Source organism: Sprattus sprattus (assembly GCF_963457725.1).
Source record: "Sprattus sprattus genome assembly, chromosome: 2".
NCBI lineage: Eukaryota > Metazoa > Chordata > Actinopteri > Clupeiformes > Clupeidae > Sprattus > Sprattus sprattus.
The window spans coordinates 50,471,445-50,489,335 of record NC_137921.1 but is presented as its reverse complement, the minus strand read 5'-3'; the positions used below and the strand labels follow the sequence as shown (position 1 = coordinate 50,489,335).

Here is a 17,891-nt window from a genome sequence, read left to right as displayed (position 1 = left end):
AGTTGCTGACGCACTTGGAGCCTACCTACAAGCCAGAGGCCATCCAGAATGCCAGTGCTTCATGTTTTCCAGTGGGGTTTATGAGATGGGTCATGTTCTCCATGTGGGTTATTGCAAGTGCCAGTAAATGGACAGGGTTGGGGGAAGGGGATTTTGCTCCTACATGCTACATATCTCCACTAGGTAGAACAGTACTGTCTTGCTGCACAGCAAGGTTAGTCTGAAAGTGTTAATTAGTGAATGGCTGGTGTATTATTAGCTAAAATCAAATGTGATTCTTAGTGTGGAACACAACTGCTGCAAGGTTGCATTTCTAGCTTCTGCCAACAGAAACCTTTAGGGTCAGATCCATGGCAGTCTCAACATGGCATACTCCACTCAAACAAACAGGAGTATTACCATAGAAATTGGGCTTTCTAAACCAGAGCTGTCCAAGTCATGTCCTGTCACCAAACAAACACAATAATGATTAACCGGTAATAATGATGGAATTATAGTTCTTACCGTGGGGCCTGGAACACCAGCAGGACCCTAGACAGAGATACAAACAGGGAAAGAAATTATGTAAACACAGTGTAATCTCTCTATAGAATGTTAGTTAATGCAAATACAGGAGTTTCAAGTACAGGGCACTTCTACACTGCACTGCACAGACCTATAAAGACACACATTTCCATCTGAATGTAATACTGCAAAATTCATTACCATGCAAGAACATTTTAAGTTGAAATATATCCTAGCATTTAATGACAAGTTTAGCAATGTAGTCATATGAGCTAGGCGCCTAAAGCTTCCATCCATCTTATGCATTGTAAAGCATCATAAGAGAGAATTACTTACTCTGGGCCCTGGAGTCCCCCGTGGCCCTTGGGGCCCCTACAACAGAAACAGAAACATGCCTCACGTTACCATGGTAACCCCTGAGGCCCACTCTTGCTGTCAGAATTTCGTCTGGCACAAAGCCAGCAGCGCATGAACACAACAGAAGATTCATGGGGGTTCTTTCGATATTTAACTCAGTTGTTGTTGCTCTCCGAATGAGATCAGTGTTTTTTCTGCAGGGAGCTGTCCGAATAGTGGCTCTCTGGGCACTGAAAAGGTCCATGAGGACTATGATGTGTTGCAAAAAAAATTCGGACTCAATAGGAATAGCTGTTTACAGTTGCACCAGTCAGGGAGGGGCTTTAGGAGACGCCACAGTAAATCAGGGAAACTTGTATTATTGTGTGCAGGCACTCTAGGAAAGAACATGACTGCCCCCACAGGCTGATGTGAGAACTTCATGTAAAACACCAGCGCGCTGGGGGAGAAGGAGGCTGCAGCTGGCCTATGGTTAGGCCCCAGCATACAAGTCCTCCTCTACCCTCTCTCCGCTCTGTCTTTTTCTCTGTCTTTTTCCTTATCATAACAGTGTGTGTGTGTGTGTGTGTGTGTGCGCGTGCATGCGTACGTGTGTGTTTGTGTACATGCAAGCTTACATATTTCCATTTGGAAGGAATCATAAACAGTTTACATGGCCGGAGTCGAGCGCTGACTCATACAGTGACCCACCTCCCTGAGCAACAGTGCAAACATTATGACAGTCTATTTCCTGCCTGCACGTCTCAGGGGAGTAATGTGGCTAGAGCAGCGCCTCTTGGGCCGGTGCGTGTGACCGGCGGCAGAGTTCCCCCCGCCTCTGCGTCTCTAAGAGATGCACTTAGCAGCTTGCTAACAGTGGGGCTGTCAACATATAGATGAACCAACTCCTTGCAGAGAAACATCTCACAATAGATCCAAGATGCAAGTGTTTGTGTTTAGCGTGTCTACACAGTCTTCGTAAAAACCCAGACTGCAGTTCCTGGTATACAATGAAGGTGACAAGACATTTGGGCTTACCATTTCCCCTTCGCTTCCTGTTAGACCTCTGAAGCCCTAGTATGGAGAGAAAGAGAGCGAGAGAGAGGGGAGTTAAACTTTTCCAATAGGTAAGGTCTCCAAATAAGCCTATTTTGGAGACCAATAAAACAAAGCAGGTGATTGTGACCTCACTTTGACAGAGCCGTCCCCTTCCCATCTCCCAAGGGAATGACCAATATGGAAACACTTAAGGGTTTTGGCACTTAAAACAGTTCCTCGTTAAAAGTCTGTTTGTCTTGCAAACAACAGGGAGTTCTATTAATTCATTGTGGCTCTGCAGGTAACACCTTTTTTCCAGTTAGTCCTACAATCTGTGCATACATCCCTTCCAACATATCCAACACACACACAGAAGTACACACTCAACTCCCACACACACACACACACACACACACACTAAAGCAAACCACATACAAACACACATGCATACACACACACACACACACACACACACACGCACACACACACACAGAAGTACACACTCAACTCCCACACACACACACAGACAGTAAAGCAAACCACACACAGACACAGACACGCACACACACACACACACAGACACACACACACACACACAGAAGTACACACTCAACTCCCACACACAAACAGTGAAAGAAATGAAAGACTTACTGGCATTCCCACTGGACCGATCATCCCAGCAGGACCAACAGGACCAGTGAATCCCTAAACAGAGTGAAGGAGGGACTCTGCATCAGCACAAACTAAATCCAAAGCATGGAGAGAGAACATCTCGTAGCATTCGACTTAAAGAAAACCTACCACAACACCAATGGGGCCTTTTGGACCAGCAACGCCCCTGAAGCCCATGTCTCCATCTGGTCCCTACAACAAAACAAACAAACAAACAAAAACAAACAAACAAACAAACAAGCAATGGTTAAAAAACATTTAGGGCCAGTTTGGTTCATAACTGAAACTTCATTGATTACATTCCCCTTTGTCAAAGAACAATAGAGTTGGCAATGAGGCCCTCAGACATGAGGATGGTGTACATGGTGAGAGAGGTGCAGAACCAATCAAATTGGCGTACCAACCTTCGGGCCAGGGAATCCCTGGAGGCCGCGCATACCTGGGTCTCCTGGTTCTCCCTGCAGGAAATGGAAAATAAACACCCACTTTTTGACAACCGCTCCATTTGTCATTCAAGCCAGACGGCCCAGTCCAGGAGAGTGGTGTGAGCCATTTTCACATTGGTCTCCACTTCCCGCCTCCTCATCTCTCCTTACACATGCATATGTAGTTTTGTCTGCCTTTGACAAGGGACTCAGGAACACCCATCCACACACACACACACACACACCCCAAACACACACACACACACACACACACCAAACACACACACACACACAAATGTGGGCACACTGTGGTGGTTGTGTCTGGGTACTGCCTTTCTACAGCCGTGTTTTGTGGGGAGGGGGGTCCCTCTCTCTCTCTCTCTCTCTCTCTCTCTCTGTCTCTCTTTCCACATCCTTCACAGCTCCTTTTTCCCCTCATTGGGATTGGCCGCGACAGGACACAGGATGGGAGCAGCCCTCGCCAAGAGGGAAAGGTGATCCGACCTGCGGTCCCAGGACTGGCGGCTCCATTTCGCCTCCTGGCAGCCTTTGCATTATTTTGCTGCCGGTTATGTAAGAAAAATGGAGCACCTCGTTTTCAGATCCCCCAAACACCCCCCACTGCCCCCTCTGTCTTACATAAGCCGTCTCTGCCAGGCAGGATGTTTCCAGTCCTCGTCTCACTGGGATCTAAGTGTCGGAAAGGCATTAAGAGCGGTGCATATGGGACCCACCGCAGCTTAGCTTCTCCCGACTGTCTGCTATATATAGGCCCACTTATGGATTTAAGGTATGTGTGGGCCTTTGTGTGGGCCCTTTCTGGCAAAGAAAGTCCCAAACAAAAGTGGGAAAGAAAACACAAGAGGCCTGATTCAGCTGCAAGGGGAGGAGCTAGGGTCTATCTCAGCAGGAGCATGCTCTCCAACGTATTTGTTTCATGTGACGCCATGTAAACTGACTGAGCCTAGGGACTATTTATCAACTGAAAGCCAGAAACGTATCGTGGGGATACAGCCAAATCATGTATCATATGATTTACATTCAACAGACTCATTCATTCCAAACAGCACACATTACAATGAAAGCTTACATTTAACGCACTGCCTGTTAATGGAGCTTATGGCTTGCCTTGACAACACTTCATCTTTCATCTTTGAAGACCACAGTGCTAAAGTATTATTTGTTTGGTAGACGCGATCTCAAATACTCACATGTTGTCCTTTGGCCCCTGGGTCGCCCATCCTGCCCTGGTCCCCAGTGATGCCTTGCAGACCTTTGATTCCAGCAGGCCCCCTCTCTCCTGGAAGACCGGTCTCACCCTGTGGAAAACAAACCCACCACAGATGGAGTTAAGCTGCGATTATCAAATGAATGGCAGTCCCAGTGATCTAAGATAGACAGTTTCAATGGCGGCCAGTCCAACAGGAAACCTTGAGCAGCCTCGTGGTTATCTTGAGTGAGTATGTGAGTCTGTATGGTCGGTATGGTTCTCATCACACATCTGGGACTCTGATTTATGTAACTATCCGAACAAAAGGTTTAGTTTGAGGGGGCCGAAAACATTGAAGTTCCCTTTTTGATGCTGGATAATTCCACTGTATCAATTCCAGAGTGTCTTAAATAAAAGGAGATGTTGAGCAAATTGTAGCAGAGGAGTGATCCAGATTCTGTGGTGACCACTTGGCTCTTCTTCACTTCATTACCTTCAGGCCCGGTGGTCCTTTATCACCAACTGATCCGGGAAATCCTAGCTCACCCCTGAGCCCTGGAAGGCCAGGCCGTCCCTCTGGACCTGGAACGCCACGGGGACCCTACAGAAGAGAGCAAAGGCAGTCAGTGTTGGAGCATAGTGTCTACTAGACAAGGAGCCTTCTGGCTGAATTGGTTTGAATGCTTTTCAAAGAATAAAAACCTCCCATTTATATAATGAGAGAGTGTAATGACAATATGACTGCATGATTATCATATGGACAATACCTACAGTAGAAAAATGGAGATAACTGTAGAATGAAAACAGCCAAAATGTCAAGCTACTGTGAAGCAATTAAGGCCACAGCAGGCCTTGAAGCCTGAACTGGTGTCATGGCCCAACCTTTGGTCTCTTTGAGACTGAAGGCCAAAATACAGGCACATGCAAACACTGAAGATGGATGACCTAGTGATTAACATAATATTGTACTGGAGCTAAGTGTTCTTATCGTCCAGATCACTAACATTACAAACACGGCCTACATCTAAGCAAAGCTTTACACCGCAAAACACTAACCCTCCTCATAAGTCCCTGACAATGTGTTTATAAGGTTTTTGTACACAGTCTGCCTAGTCACGAAGAGTGGACACTGGCTTCCCTTTTGAGTGGCAAAAGACAGAGAGTGGGGAGAGTGAGGACCGGCACGTAGGCGACTCACTGAGCTGCTGGCAGGCGACTCACTGAACTCATGACCATGTTTAAATCCAGACGGCAAACAAAAGAGAGAAAAAGAAGGACAAGAATGGAGGGGCAGACGTGCAGGGTGTTGTTCCCCTGGCGACGGTAACATGGCGTGGTATGGAGCGAAACCTGTCGGGCTGAACTTGCCGTAGAGCAAATGTGGGGCTGCCATTTTTGGCAAGGCGAAGTGGCTTGAGGAGGCAAATACAGGATGCTAACTGTTATGACCTTTTTTTTTTTTAAATGTGACTTGTGCTTTTGCAGGTCATTTAGGGATTCCTCAAGCAGTCATTTAGGTTTTTTGAATAGATGGCAATTTGTCAGGGCACTCTCTCTCATGCCAACACAACTGTGAAAGTTGGCTGCAGACATCATAGCTCAGTGAGTACCTGAGCAGTTTAGCACATACTGTACAGCTCAGGCGTAAGATCATCTGGATTCTGGCGTGCTGCTGTTTCCTTTCTGCTTTGTTTTTGTGTTAATAAGACTGAAAGGCGGGTTCGGAGAACGAGTGGTGAAGAGGTCAAAACGAGAGAAGAGAAAGACGACGGAGAGAAATAGACGCCAGGATGAGAGCAAAAGAGAAGCGGGAGAGTGAAAGTGACCATGCTAAAACTCTTGGCCAGACAGAGGAGGAATGGTATTCGGTCTGTTTGGAGTGGAAACAGGAGCTGGCTTCTATCTTTTCCTCCATCTCCTGTTTATTTAGAAGGGCTGATTTGGGGGTTGTCATGACAGATGCCTGACTGCCTGGTTACCAGATGCCAACACAAACACCTGCCGGCCAGAGATTTCACCCTCGGCTGGGATGGGAGACAGCACTTTCATTCTTTTACCGCTTCACGTGGAAGTAGAAAGCAATACAAAAAAAAAAAACCTCACTGAACAACACTGGGGTGGGGGGATTCGGCTCTCTCAGGCCACTCCTGGGGATCGTGGGGTTTTGAGTTTCCTCCTGTGAGGCGTGGGTGTAAAATCAGCCTGCTTCCTGCACAACTTCACACTGTTAAGGAGTCTCTGTGCTCCCCTAAACCGCAGAGAAATTAACCTGTGCCCCCTTCTCTACCCCCCCCCCCCCACACACACACACACACACACACACTCTCTGCTCTTATGCAACCTGTGTACTCTTGCATGGACTCCACACAAAAAAAACCTGTCAATCAAGTGAATGCTGCTGCAACCATTTAGCCATTAAGAGGTTGAGGGAAAAAGGTCTGCGGACTCTTTGTAAGGTGGATTATGGCTGGAACTCAGCATGTAGCAAGAAGCACTGACATAGGTTAATTTCTCTAAGATGATTATTTGCACTGTACAAGTGGTCTTTCTGCAGATTGAACAGCAGCTATTTGGCCTAATTGGTGTGGCGTATGACTTTGGGATCTTTTTCCACGCCGACTCTGTTGAGTGGAGGTAGACTATAATGGTCAAACCAGGGTTTCTTTTAGGACCTTTGGAAGGAGGTTATATAATGGTTTGACTCCTATTGACCTTTCATTTAATGTGATGATGGGGATAACCATCTTTTAGAGTAAAGATTAGGGGGCCCAGAGATTGTGTGCTTGTGTGGGGGTGTGTGTGTGTGCATGTGCATGTGTGTGTGAGAGTGCACATGTATATGAGTGTGCGTTTGAGTGTGTGTGTGTGTGTTTGTGTGTTTGTGTGTGTGTGTGTGTGTGTGTGTGTGTGTGTGTGTGTGTGTGTGTGTGTGTGTGTGCACGCGTGTATGTGTGTCTGTGTGTACAGATGTGTAATGTGTCTTTCTCTCTTGTCTGTTTTTGTGAGTACACATTTGCCTAACCCATCCCTCCCACTCACACATACCTTGTGTCCAGCCATGCCTGGGAACCCTGCAAACCCAGGCAGTCCAGGTGGGCCATCAGGGCCTGGGTATCCTGCCATGCCTTTTGGCCCGGGAAGCCCTGTGTGTCCCTGTGAAACACAAGACGCTGAGCTGGGTCCCAGTTTTCAGTGATAAAACCCCTCACTTCCTCTCTCATCTCCCACCAACATCTGGAACATCTCATGGGAGAGTCCTTTTGTCTGGTTGTGATGTACTGTGATTGATTAATGCTATGACCTGATAACGCACTGACTATCGTATTTCATAACTTCTCCTTTGTCTTACTCCATCATGGTCATTCATTTTTACTCAAAAGCTTTGCCTTTTATTTACAATAACCAGTCTCTGACTTGGTGCTCAGGCCACTTGCAGTGTGAGTATACCGTAAAGTAAAGTACATTTCTTTAAGTACAGTGAACTAGGACATTGGGTTCAAAGGATACAACTTTAGATGCTGTTGGAGGGGTGGGAAGTGGGTCACTCACCTCAACACCTGGACTTCCTGTAAGACCTCGAGCACCTTTCTTTCCTTCAGCTCCCTTTGCGCACACATGCATGCACACACAAAGAAAAAAAAGAGAGAGGGATAGAGAGAGAGAGAGAGAGACAGAGGTGGTAGAAGAGACAAAAATGAGAAAGGTGGTCGAAGTGACGTATGATCAATTCAACCTGCACTGAACAGCCTGGTGAAAGAACTCAGCTAAATAAACAGCACCTGGTAGTCTCAGGTGGAGTGATTAGTTTGGAGCCCTTTCAGGTCTGTAGCCTCCAGACGTGGATGCCAGCCCGCTCATGATGTGACAACCAGACTGGCTGACAACAATATCAGATAGAAGTCCTGTCTCACAAGTCACAGTAGACTGGCCCCTGTCGGCTTTTTTCGGGCCAGAGATTTAATGGTCTGATGGACCAGGCAGTCTGAAGCTTTGGCTGCTGGCATAGCAAGCCTGACTACATTTTAATTGCAACATCTGACCAGCACCTCACGTTTCTGATATTTATTCAAATAAAACATCAAACCTTTGTCTGACTTAAATGACTACTTATATCCAAATCATGCAGAAGTCCAAAAAGAAAATCCTCTGTTTTACAAAAATCGGAATTAATCTGCTCTTGGAGAGTTTGAAGAGCTGGGGCAGCACAGCGATTAATTTCACAGGGATTGCAAGGATCTGATCTATGCCTTTGGTTTTGGCTGGCGTTACACAGAAACCGACGTCTGAGCCCGACAAGCAAGGACAACTGTGAGAATGTGCTCAAGTCGCTTTGCCAAGTCAAATAAATCCACACGTCCTCTGCAACCCCACAGGATACTCATTCACTCCTGACTGGCAGGGACACCACCTAACATGTCGAAGCGAGTCACAGGCATTCAGATATCTACTTGATATTCCTCCCACTGTCCAAACGAAAGATTTGTACACTTTTTTGGCTTCGGGCCATCATATATCACTATATATCAAAGGACACTCTCTAACAACTCAGACTGTCAATTTGAATATAGATGGGGTATGGTTTGTATTTACTAGCAACATATTTTCACACAAGAGTCTGCCACAAGACTCACCTTTGTGTAACACGACCATGTACAGTATGTAATTTAAAAGCACTGTTTTGTAAAGGACAGAAAGACTCTGAAACTCTGTGGTGCTAGTTTCATAGCTAAATATGCAATTTAAGCTTGTTTATGAGTATTTAAGCTAGTTTAAGCCTGGTATCAAGCCAACAGAAAAATAAATCCTTTTGCTCTGAAGAAAATCAATATCAAGGGACAAACAAAACATTCTCAGAGAATCTTTGATGTCTGGAATCTCATTAATGTCATTGTGGGTGGCCAAGAAAAATGCTTCTTTCTCAGAGTGATCTTCTCGATCCTCTGTTGTATTTTCTTATATTTGTGTCCTCTCTCTCAGAATCAAAGGGCTGTAAATCTTATTTACCCATTCAAAGGATGATTTCTTTATCTTGCAATTTAGCTGTTTCCTTTGTGTCTGAGGCCAAAGTAGAACAACCAATCACCACAAGCTCAATGGGCCCTAGTTTGAGTGTGAAAACGGCTGGGGGAAAAGGCCAGCCTAGGATGGTTGTCTTATCTCCGGCAACTAATATACCTTTCCACCAAGGCATGGGTTTGGGATATATTCTTCTCTGACAGGGAACATTGGAATGTGCCAATCACAAACCATCACTGCCCAGGTCTGATTTATCTCTGGTAAAAAAATATATGACATTCCCTTTGTTGTAAGAGTGCCACATTATGCCTTCATATTTCTGTATTAGCAAGGAAGCAGAAGTAAACATGTGTTATGGGTTAAAGCAATCAATCTAGATCTTTCCATGAAGTTAACACATATCCTGGCAGGCTTTTCAAGCTAAATAAAATGCTTGTTTTTACAGGTTAAACCCCTTGAAAGACTCACGCTTCTGGGAACTCTAATTTGTCCAAGTTGAATTAAATGGCAGCAGTAAACGATTGTCATGTAACGACATATCACGTCATGCTCATGACTTACTGTTTTCTAGTTATATCTATTCACATACTGTAGTCGAACTACACTATGGCAGAAGAAGAAATGTCGTGCAACACCAGCATATTTTCCACAAAAGATCCCTTTTCTTGGCCGCAACAAAATGCAGAAAGAGGTTGCATAGGTTGGTTCATACTTTACATACATTTTTCGTTTCGGAACGTAGCTCTAAAGATGCTGATGTGTTTCATTAGAGGAATTGGAGAGCGAAACAAAAAGCATGTCCCTTTTCATGAAACAGTTCTCCTGCCATTTTCACTATAACAAATTGGCCCCCATGGGTTTTAGCGTTAACTGTCATACATGACTCAAAGTCAATGCTGGGTCAATGCCAGTGGAGAGCCATCGCAGATCTATCTTTGAAGGCGTGCTGTGAACAGGCTAAGATCACTTGGCACAGATGGCATACTGGAGGGCTGTTATTGTAAGGTGGAAGAAGGGATGGAAGAAGGCTTTGATCTGGAGCTCAAGAACAGGCACACACACCTGGGGTCCGTTTTCTCCTTTGGGTCCTGATTCTCCGGGGCTTCCGGTTGATCCCTAAAAATAGACATCAGCTGTATTAGAGTTGCATTCTCCTGTGGATATTGCCTTGAATTAGCCTCACCATAAAAACAGTCTTAATCTCCTTGGAGCAATTGAGTTCAGCCAAACTTTCAACGAATGAGCACATGAAGACACAAAGACGGATTAAATGTCATAGCCAGCAACTCCACCCCAGTGAGGTATGTGTGCGTCCATCACAGGTATGTGTGCGTCCATCACAGGGCCTTTGTTTTTTTAGCTTGCATTATGTTTGAAGATTAGCAGACGAAGCGGCCTTAATGATAGCTGAAGCATAGCGCTCCAAGCTAATCATATGCATGCACGCATTCGGCATGTTGACCCAGTTTAAGTAAGTGGGTCAAACAAACTTGATGCCAGCTATGTTACTGCTTAATGAGAGACATGACCGCTGTTAGTTTCTGGAGGGCTGCAAACAGTTTGACTTACTGGGGGACCTTGCTGCCCGAGCGTTCCACGAAGCCCAGGAACGCCAGCATGACCCTGTGGAAAAGAGCCAAGGAAAAAAATGAGAATGTGTTTCATTTACCAGCACCCAATATTATATGTGCATGGATAATGCTGTACATGTTATACATCGTCTTGGACTAGAATTTCCCCTTATTTTTTTAAAATATGTGGTTGATAGAATCGGTTTTATGTGCTGTGATTTAATGGAAAGAAAAATAAAGAAAATACTTTATTTTTCACTTGATAAAGGAGGGCTTTTGGTACATTGCTCCTGAACTAAGTTCTGCACATTCTAGGGCTCTACTGGGTATGTGAACATGAGGAAACACTTAGGAAATGAATTAGATCATATGGAATAATTAGTCTCAGCAGCTGGATCTACAAGCACCACAGGTACAGTATGGCCAGCATCCTGCTGGGATAGATGTGGAAAGCGGATGAGGAGGTCCAGACGCGTACACACACAAACACACACAGCACACATACACATACGCTCTCACATACACACTCACACACGCGCCCACACATTTACGCACACATAACGCCTTAAATACACACACTAATCCTCACATGTGTGTGTGCTCACAAGTACCCTCACCACACACCCTTACAAATACCTGCACACACACACACAGACACACAAGCACACAGACATACAAACACACAAACACATTGTGAGCTCAGACCTAGGCCCCCGTGGCCAATTTTGAAAAGGCTTTTTCTTTTTATTATAGTGGGCTGCAGGTGAATTTGACAAAATGGATCCAATAAATTCAGCACTCGGCAGGACGGCAACACCCTCCGGTCAGATGGTGGCCAGTTAAGAGACTTTTAATAGGGTCCTGGACCGCGTTCAATAACTGGCAAATAAATATTTCTCTTAAGGACTTTGAAAATGCTTCCCAGCGCTGGCATGAAATGCCTGTAAAAGACTTAACCTTCCTCTCTTTTGTCTGCCCTTATTTAAAAGGGATTCACCTTCATTTAACCTGCGGGAGGTCACGCTCTACTCAGCTTTCATCTCGTCAAAAAGGCCCCTTAACTAGAGAGCGGTGCATGAAAAAGCCATTACATGGCAATGAGGGAGAGAGAATTCCTGATTGGTCCACAGATGGATAGAGGGGAAAACAGCAAAAGAGGTGATTATGCAATAGTGAGCAATCTGAAGTGTACGTCTTGCCCATCAACTCTTGCATCTCTTTCTCTCCTCTCTCTTATTCTCTCTCTCTCTCTCGCTCTCTCTCTCTCGTGTGTGTGGGCTCATAGCTGTATCATGCTTCTTATCTAAGCAGGTCATCTTTAAGAGAAGCGCACCCCAAACAGAGATCCACAGGGAGTGAAGGAGAGAGTGATTGTGTGATAGGCCAGAGGAGGGGTGTTTACCTGATATCCATCGTCTCCGGGCCCTCCACGTTCTCCACGCTCCCCGGGGGGTCCCTGTCCAAACATGGGCAGCATCAGTGCACAGAGAAAGGCTTCAAATGCCCCAAAACACATACACACATACCACACACACACCACTGTTCCTATGTTCTGAATACACACACACACACACACACACACACACACACACACACACACACACACACACACACACACACACACACACACACACACACACACACACACACACACACACACACACACACACACACACACACACACACACACACACAGAGATGGAGGCTCTAGTTTCAGACTGAACTGATGGCATATTCGTCTCCCTACGTAAGTCACAGGTTTGGTTGTGGGATAAGACTGGGGAGAAACACTGGCTGGCTTTGTGCTTTTGCAGACGCTATAGGCTATGAGAGTACACCACCGCTGCAACACAATAGTAGGCTTTCTGTAGAAGGGCTTTCCCACCATCTCTCTCCTTCTCCCTCTCACTTTCTGTGTATCCACACTCACAGGCCACTTCCGTTTCCCAGTTTCCCCACACTCGGGGTTCAGTCATTAACTGTTCAGCCATTAACTTCAGTTCGGTTGCCTAGATGAGGCCTTGCGAGTGACACAGACTGACTGAACTGACGGGACTCGTGGTAGGCTCTTCAATGTGAGGTAGGAGTTCATTATCCTCCAAACCACATGGAAGTTGTAGCGCTGTACTTCAAATCATAACAAGCATTACAAGCTTTTCCATTCTGACTGGTAACAACTGCTGCTCGTCAAGCGTGACTTGTCACTTGAAAATAATTTCATACCCAAACAGTTAGCGTATTATTGTGCACTGAAGTGACCTGGGAAGGTCAAAGTGATGGACAGCGTATGACGCAGTATGATATTTATTTGCAGCAGGTTGTAATAATGATTAATGACGGGACACAGCCGTGTTGTAGATAGCCTTGTCACTTCACTAGAAAATGACGTCCACTGGGAAAGAGCACTTTGTATCGGGCCAGTGTATTGCTGTTAAAGAGCTAATGAGATTAGGAGATTAGAATAGCACAAAGGACTTTTGTTCTGTTTTGCCTCATTCGTCATATTGCAGCAACTGAGCTTTATGGAGAATTACACTACTTTTATTTTCATGAGTTCATTCTTTGAATAACTGTTCCTTCTGTGGAGGGGAGCTAGATGTCAGCATATTTTATTGTCACTTTGCTGCTGTTTCTATTGCCATGAGGTGACTATTTCCATGCCATATTCAGGGGTATCTATATCCCTCTTCCAATTGTTCAACAACAACACAAACAAAACGGATGAGAGTCAAAGTTGTAATGTTCAAGACAGCACTGGTTTGTGTCAACTGTCAGTGATGTTAACGTTCAGCAACTCAGATAGCATGCAAGGTGCAGATTGACAAGCTCTGGCTTGGGCAGGAGTAAGAGGTGGGAAGAAAGCAAGACCTACTGGTTCACCTAAGGGCCCTGGCGCTCCTGGAGTCTTACTGTCCTCTCCTGGATAACCCTGGGAAGTATCAAAACAAATCCAACGTTAGCACAACACTCTGGAGGGGGGGGACTCTGTTTTGTAACAGCAAGACATGTTGAGCCTCTGGAACACGTGGCCCTAGGGAGTCCTTCGGTGAGCTTGATTCCGGAGATTCCAACTATTTTATGTATTGTTAGGTAACCACAAGATGCGTGTCTCGCCAGCGTCTAGCCCCTAATTAAGTCAGTGTTAGCATTTTACAGAGGAATAAATCTGCATAGGAAAAATAAAACATTGGATTTACCTTTTCACCTTTAGGGCCTGGTGAGCCTACAGGACCAGGCTTGCCCAAGTGACCCTAAGATGAACAGAAGAAGACAATGAGAGAGAGAGAGAGAGAGAGAAAATGCAGACAAAGGAGGAGTTCAGCCCCTCATTAAAGCAGACAAGAAACAGCAGTGAAAACAATCCAGCTTTTGTCAAAGCGACATCCCTGTTTACGTAACACATATTAAAATGCAACAGGTGTTGTGGGTTGGATGAGTGTCTGCGTGTGTGTGTGTGTGTGTATGTATGCGTTTGTGCATTTCTCCTTGTGCGTGCCTGTGGGCATATGAAAATGATTTCTCCTCATGAAACAAGAGAGTAAAACGAGAACTTTATATGTTCTTGTAAAATCCCTAGTTAGTTAGTGATAGGTTCACATGATGGGCCTGGCAGGTTCTTGGGCTTGGCACGGCTGGCATCTGAGGCTACACCACATGCGGAGTGTGTCTGTGTGTGCCTGCCTCTTCTTGTTTGGACTCTCTGTTGCTTCAGCGCTTTGTTGGAGCAGGAGGGCGGGTGAAGGACACAAAGAGAGAGCTGTTTGGGTTGAGTCCGACCCAAGTTGGCCCAAGCGCTCCCTCAATCCTTCAGTGTCAGCACTCGCTGTGTGCGCTAACGTTTGGAGGGTGAGGTGAGGTAGCCCAGTTAATGGGACATCTCGTGTGTCCCAGAGGCACCAAGGATGTCGAGGAACACTTTGCGAAACTACACCCTTGATTATGTGGGATGAAATCTTTTATTTTAAGCGAGGTGAATATATCTGTCCGGCAGTGTCCGTCTTTAAGAGCTGACCTGACCTGTGGCTACTGCGTTTAGAGTAGAGTTTGAAGTACGATCTTTTTGTATGAGCCATGCATTTGAAAATGTCCCTGTGTGCACTTGGTTTTAAAATGCACCTCAGGCGACTAGTTAGACTAGAATACATCCTCCAAGACACACTGTGATCTGATCACTGAAACCATGAGGCGACGATGTTTGACCACATCTTTTGTAGTGTAAACGCTAAAGCGCATCTGACCAGGATGCTTCTTCTGGAGGTAATGCAGGCAGTCACAAAATCTGATTAACAGCGGCCAGCTGGACACCTCGGACGGGTGTGAACGGTGATGTGTCCACTTGAGATACGAATGCCCAAGACACATTTTAAACCCAAGAGTAGACAGGGCCTTTGTATTTGGGTACTTCTTGTTGATCTACGGAGTATAGCACAAGTGAAGTTGTATCTCTGTGTTGTTTTGGGCAGAGCAACACGTGTTTCGGCATCTGTGTGTGTATGTCTGACAAGCACTGGGCGTTAGCACATAAACTGGGCACATCAAATTGGTGTTTGTGAGTGTGTGTGTGTGCGAGGGGCCCGTTTGTCACTGAGGCAGTGATAGGCTTACTGTGTATCCTTCAATTCCTGGCTCTCCCAGGGGTCCCATCATTCCTGGCTGACCCTGAAAATGATGCAGAAAACAGACCTAAATGCTCAGTTGTTTGTTTGGGTTCTGGCTGTTTTACTTAACCTGAGTGTTTTTTCTAAATATAACTAAGGCGTTTACTGCCAGCTATGCTGTCCGCAACCATGAACTCTGGGAAACAGACAGAACATGTATCCCGAACGGTCAAAGCCAATGCCAATGCAATACTGGCAAAAACTGTTTGCGTTTCACTTGAAGTGAATATCTTCCTGTTGTGGTTGTTGTTGAGCTTGAGCTTACTCTCTACTAAAGAAAGGCACAGGATTTGACTTTGTGTTTGCTTAAAACCATATGCAAAAGTAGATCATGTATCCCCAGACAACCGGCTTAGACATTATTCCTTAGTCATCACCACAGAAAGAGATTAGCCTTTAGGCTCTTATTCATCCTTAATATAGTTAGAAAGAATTCTGGAAAGAAAGAAAAGATCAAATCAGTTCTGGGTAAAGAAGCACTCAATTTAGCAAAAGCCAAGCAGCAGGGGCCTGCCAAGTCTTAGCAGTGGCAGGTCAATAGGACTCCCATTACTAGGTCAGTTGTTTAGTCTTGAGAGAGCGATTTGTTTGAAGCTATACAAAAGAAATTCCCTCTTTGTTGTGTCACAGCGCCTGTAAATTAGTTAAGCTGCGCAAAAGCGGCTTTTGCACGCTGGGAACAACTCATTAGCCGAATTGGTTGCTTCACCCTAAAACATGGTATACTTCTCAGCAGACCAACCCACCCCCTGCCCACACCACCCTACCCCTCCTCTCAACGCATAGTACTCCCCAAAAATATCACCAACCGCTCATGTCATTTAAGTTTGGGCCGAACAAACGAACCGAAAAAAAAATCCTCTCTCTCTCTGCTCTTGGCAAAAATTGAAGCAATGATCTAATGGGTATCTGGCTCTGGTGGTGAGGGTTTCTGGAAATGAGAGTGTAAAGACTGGCTCGGAGCCCTATGGCAGGATAATGGGGGCCTCAGAGTGTGAGGAGAATGGGCACCGAACTAACCAGAGGGCCTCGTGTTCCTCGGGCACCCTTGGGTCCTCTCTCGCCGTCCTGTCCGATCTTGCCGTGGTCGCCCATCTCACCCAGGGCACCTGAAGGTCCCCTGTCACCCTAGGGCACGCAAGCAAAAAAAAATGAAATGTTTAAGCGAATCACCAACTCAGATTAAAGAGTCAGATCAAGTGGATTGCTGCTGGATTTCTGGGATTACGGGAAGAATTGGAAAAGAAAGGCTTCATTAACACCACCCAGGGAGATGAGAACACGGCACAGTGGGAGTAAACACAAACAATCCAGTGATAATCCAGGAAATCCAGGCAAAAACGGACTAACACACCATGAGAGACGAACTCCAGAGCCCTTATGCAATGTAACAGAGAAGCGCATTTGGCGCTCTTAACACATCATGAAGCTCACAGTTGGAACAAAGTGTTGAGTCATCAGGATGCATGTCTTTACCTTTTTTCCAGGCCGTCCGCGATTTCCAGGGAGTCCTGGTTTTCCCTCCGGTCCCTGGTTGGGTAAGGATGTTCATTAAGAGTGTTGTACATCAAAACCACTGGCAAAGAGCCTTAAGCTAGCTTTCAGTGAGTGGCCATAAATGTAATCAAGTCAGTCAGCCTAACATTAGTCATGGCCACTTCTACAACACGTACCCCACCCCAGATGAGGTCTATAACAATGAGGAGTGCCTCCTACTGGTAGACACACATTGATTTTTTTCCCCATTTCGTTTACTTAGCAAGTAAACCTATAATCCCTCAAGATAGCTTCTATTTATCAGCATCCACCACCTGGCTATGCTTGGGGAATAACAAAGAATTGGAAGTGATTGGAAAACGTGAGAGTCATGCATGGAAGGCGTTCAAACTAGAGAGCTAGGGTTTCAGGCACTGCCCTTTAATGGGTTTTGTCAAGCTAGCTGCCACGAGAAGACAAATGTGAGTGTTTGAGTCAGACTCTTTTTTTTTTGGGGCACTTTGGCAATTTCATCTCTTTATCGAAATCGTCTCCATGCCCCTCGCAATTCTGTGACTTACTAGAAAGCCCCTCTTCCCTAGCTCGCCGGGTGGTCCGGGGGGGGCGGGGTCGGCCTCCTCTCCCCTTTCTCCAACCTCTCCCATGGGACCTGGTTCACCTGGGTCCCCCTGGAGATCCAAGCAACATGAGGGTCATCAAAAAGATCAACCAAGCAATGAAATACAAACAAAAGATCAGTTTACTGTAAACAATTCTGCAATGATTAAAGGGGAAATCCTTTACCTGACAAGACCATTAAGTAATTACTTATTAGCCAGTGGGCTGATTTGCACTGGTATCTGTCAATCTACAGGGTGTGTGTGCCCTACAGCAAGCTTTAATCTGATCAGTTACCTTGTGTCCATCTTTTCCCTGAGGCCCATCTTCACCGACTGGTCCAAGAGGCCCCTTAAACACATACACA

The 17,891-nt window shown here is 45.7% G+C and overlaps 1 protein-coding gene across 5 annotated transcripts in view; it reads right to left on the bottom strand.

Moving 5' to 3' along the window:
- col24a1 (collagen type XXIV alpha 1 chain) overlaps positions 1-17,891 on the bottom strand; it is a 110,727-nt gene that overhangs the window by 3,858 nt on the left and 88,978 nt on the right. For all 5 annotated transcript variants that reach the window (XM_080860566.1, XM_080860562.1, XM_080860563.1 and 2 more), the window contains 20 exons: positions 17,822-17,875; positions 17,488-17,595; positions 16,907-16,960; positions 16,451-16,558; positions 15,378-15,431; positions 13,970-14,023; positions 13,645-13,701; positions 12,175-12,228; positions 10,771-10,824; positions 10,264-10,317; positions 7,735-7,788; positions 7,231-7,338; positions 4,679-4,786; positions 4,187-4,294; positions 2,955-3,008; positions 2,680-2,742; positions 2,530-2,583; positions 1,879-1,914; positions 841-876; positions 505-531 (listed from right to left, as the gene is read on the bottom strand). In XM_080860566.1, the coding sequence (XP_080716692.1) occupies positions 505-531; positions 841-876; positions 1,879-1,914; positions 2,530-2,583; positions 2,680-2,742; positions 2,955-3,008; positions 4,187-4,294; positions 4,679-4,786; positions 7,231-7,338; positions 7,735-7,788; positions 10,264-10,317; positions 10,771-10,824; positions 12,175-12,228; positions 13,645-13,701; positions 13,970-14,023; positions 15,378-15,431; positions 16,451-16,558; positions 16,907-16,960; positions 17,488-17,595; positions 17,822-17,875 (1,299 nt within the window). The remainder of the gene's footprint in view (positions 1-504; positions 532-840; positions 877-1,878; positions 1,915-2,529; positions 2,584-2,679; positions 2,743-2,954; positions 3,009-4,186; positions 4,295-4,678; positions 4,787-7,230; positions 7,339-7,734; positions 7,789-10,263; positions 10,318-10,770; positions 10,825-12,174; positions 12,229-13,644; positions 13,702-13,969; positions 14,024-15,377; positions 15,432-16,450; positions 16,559-16,906; positions 16,961-17,487; positions 17,596-17,821; positions 17,876-17,891) is intronic.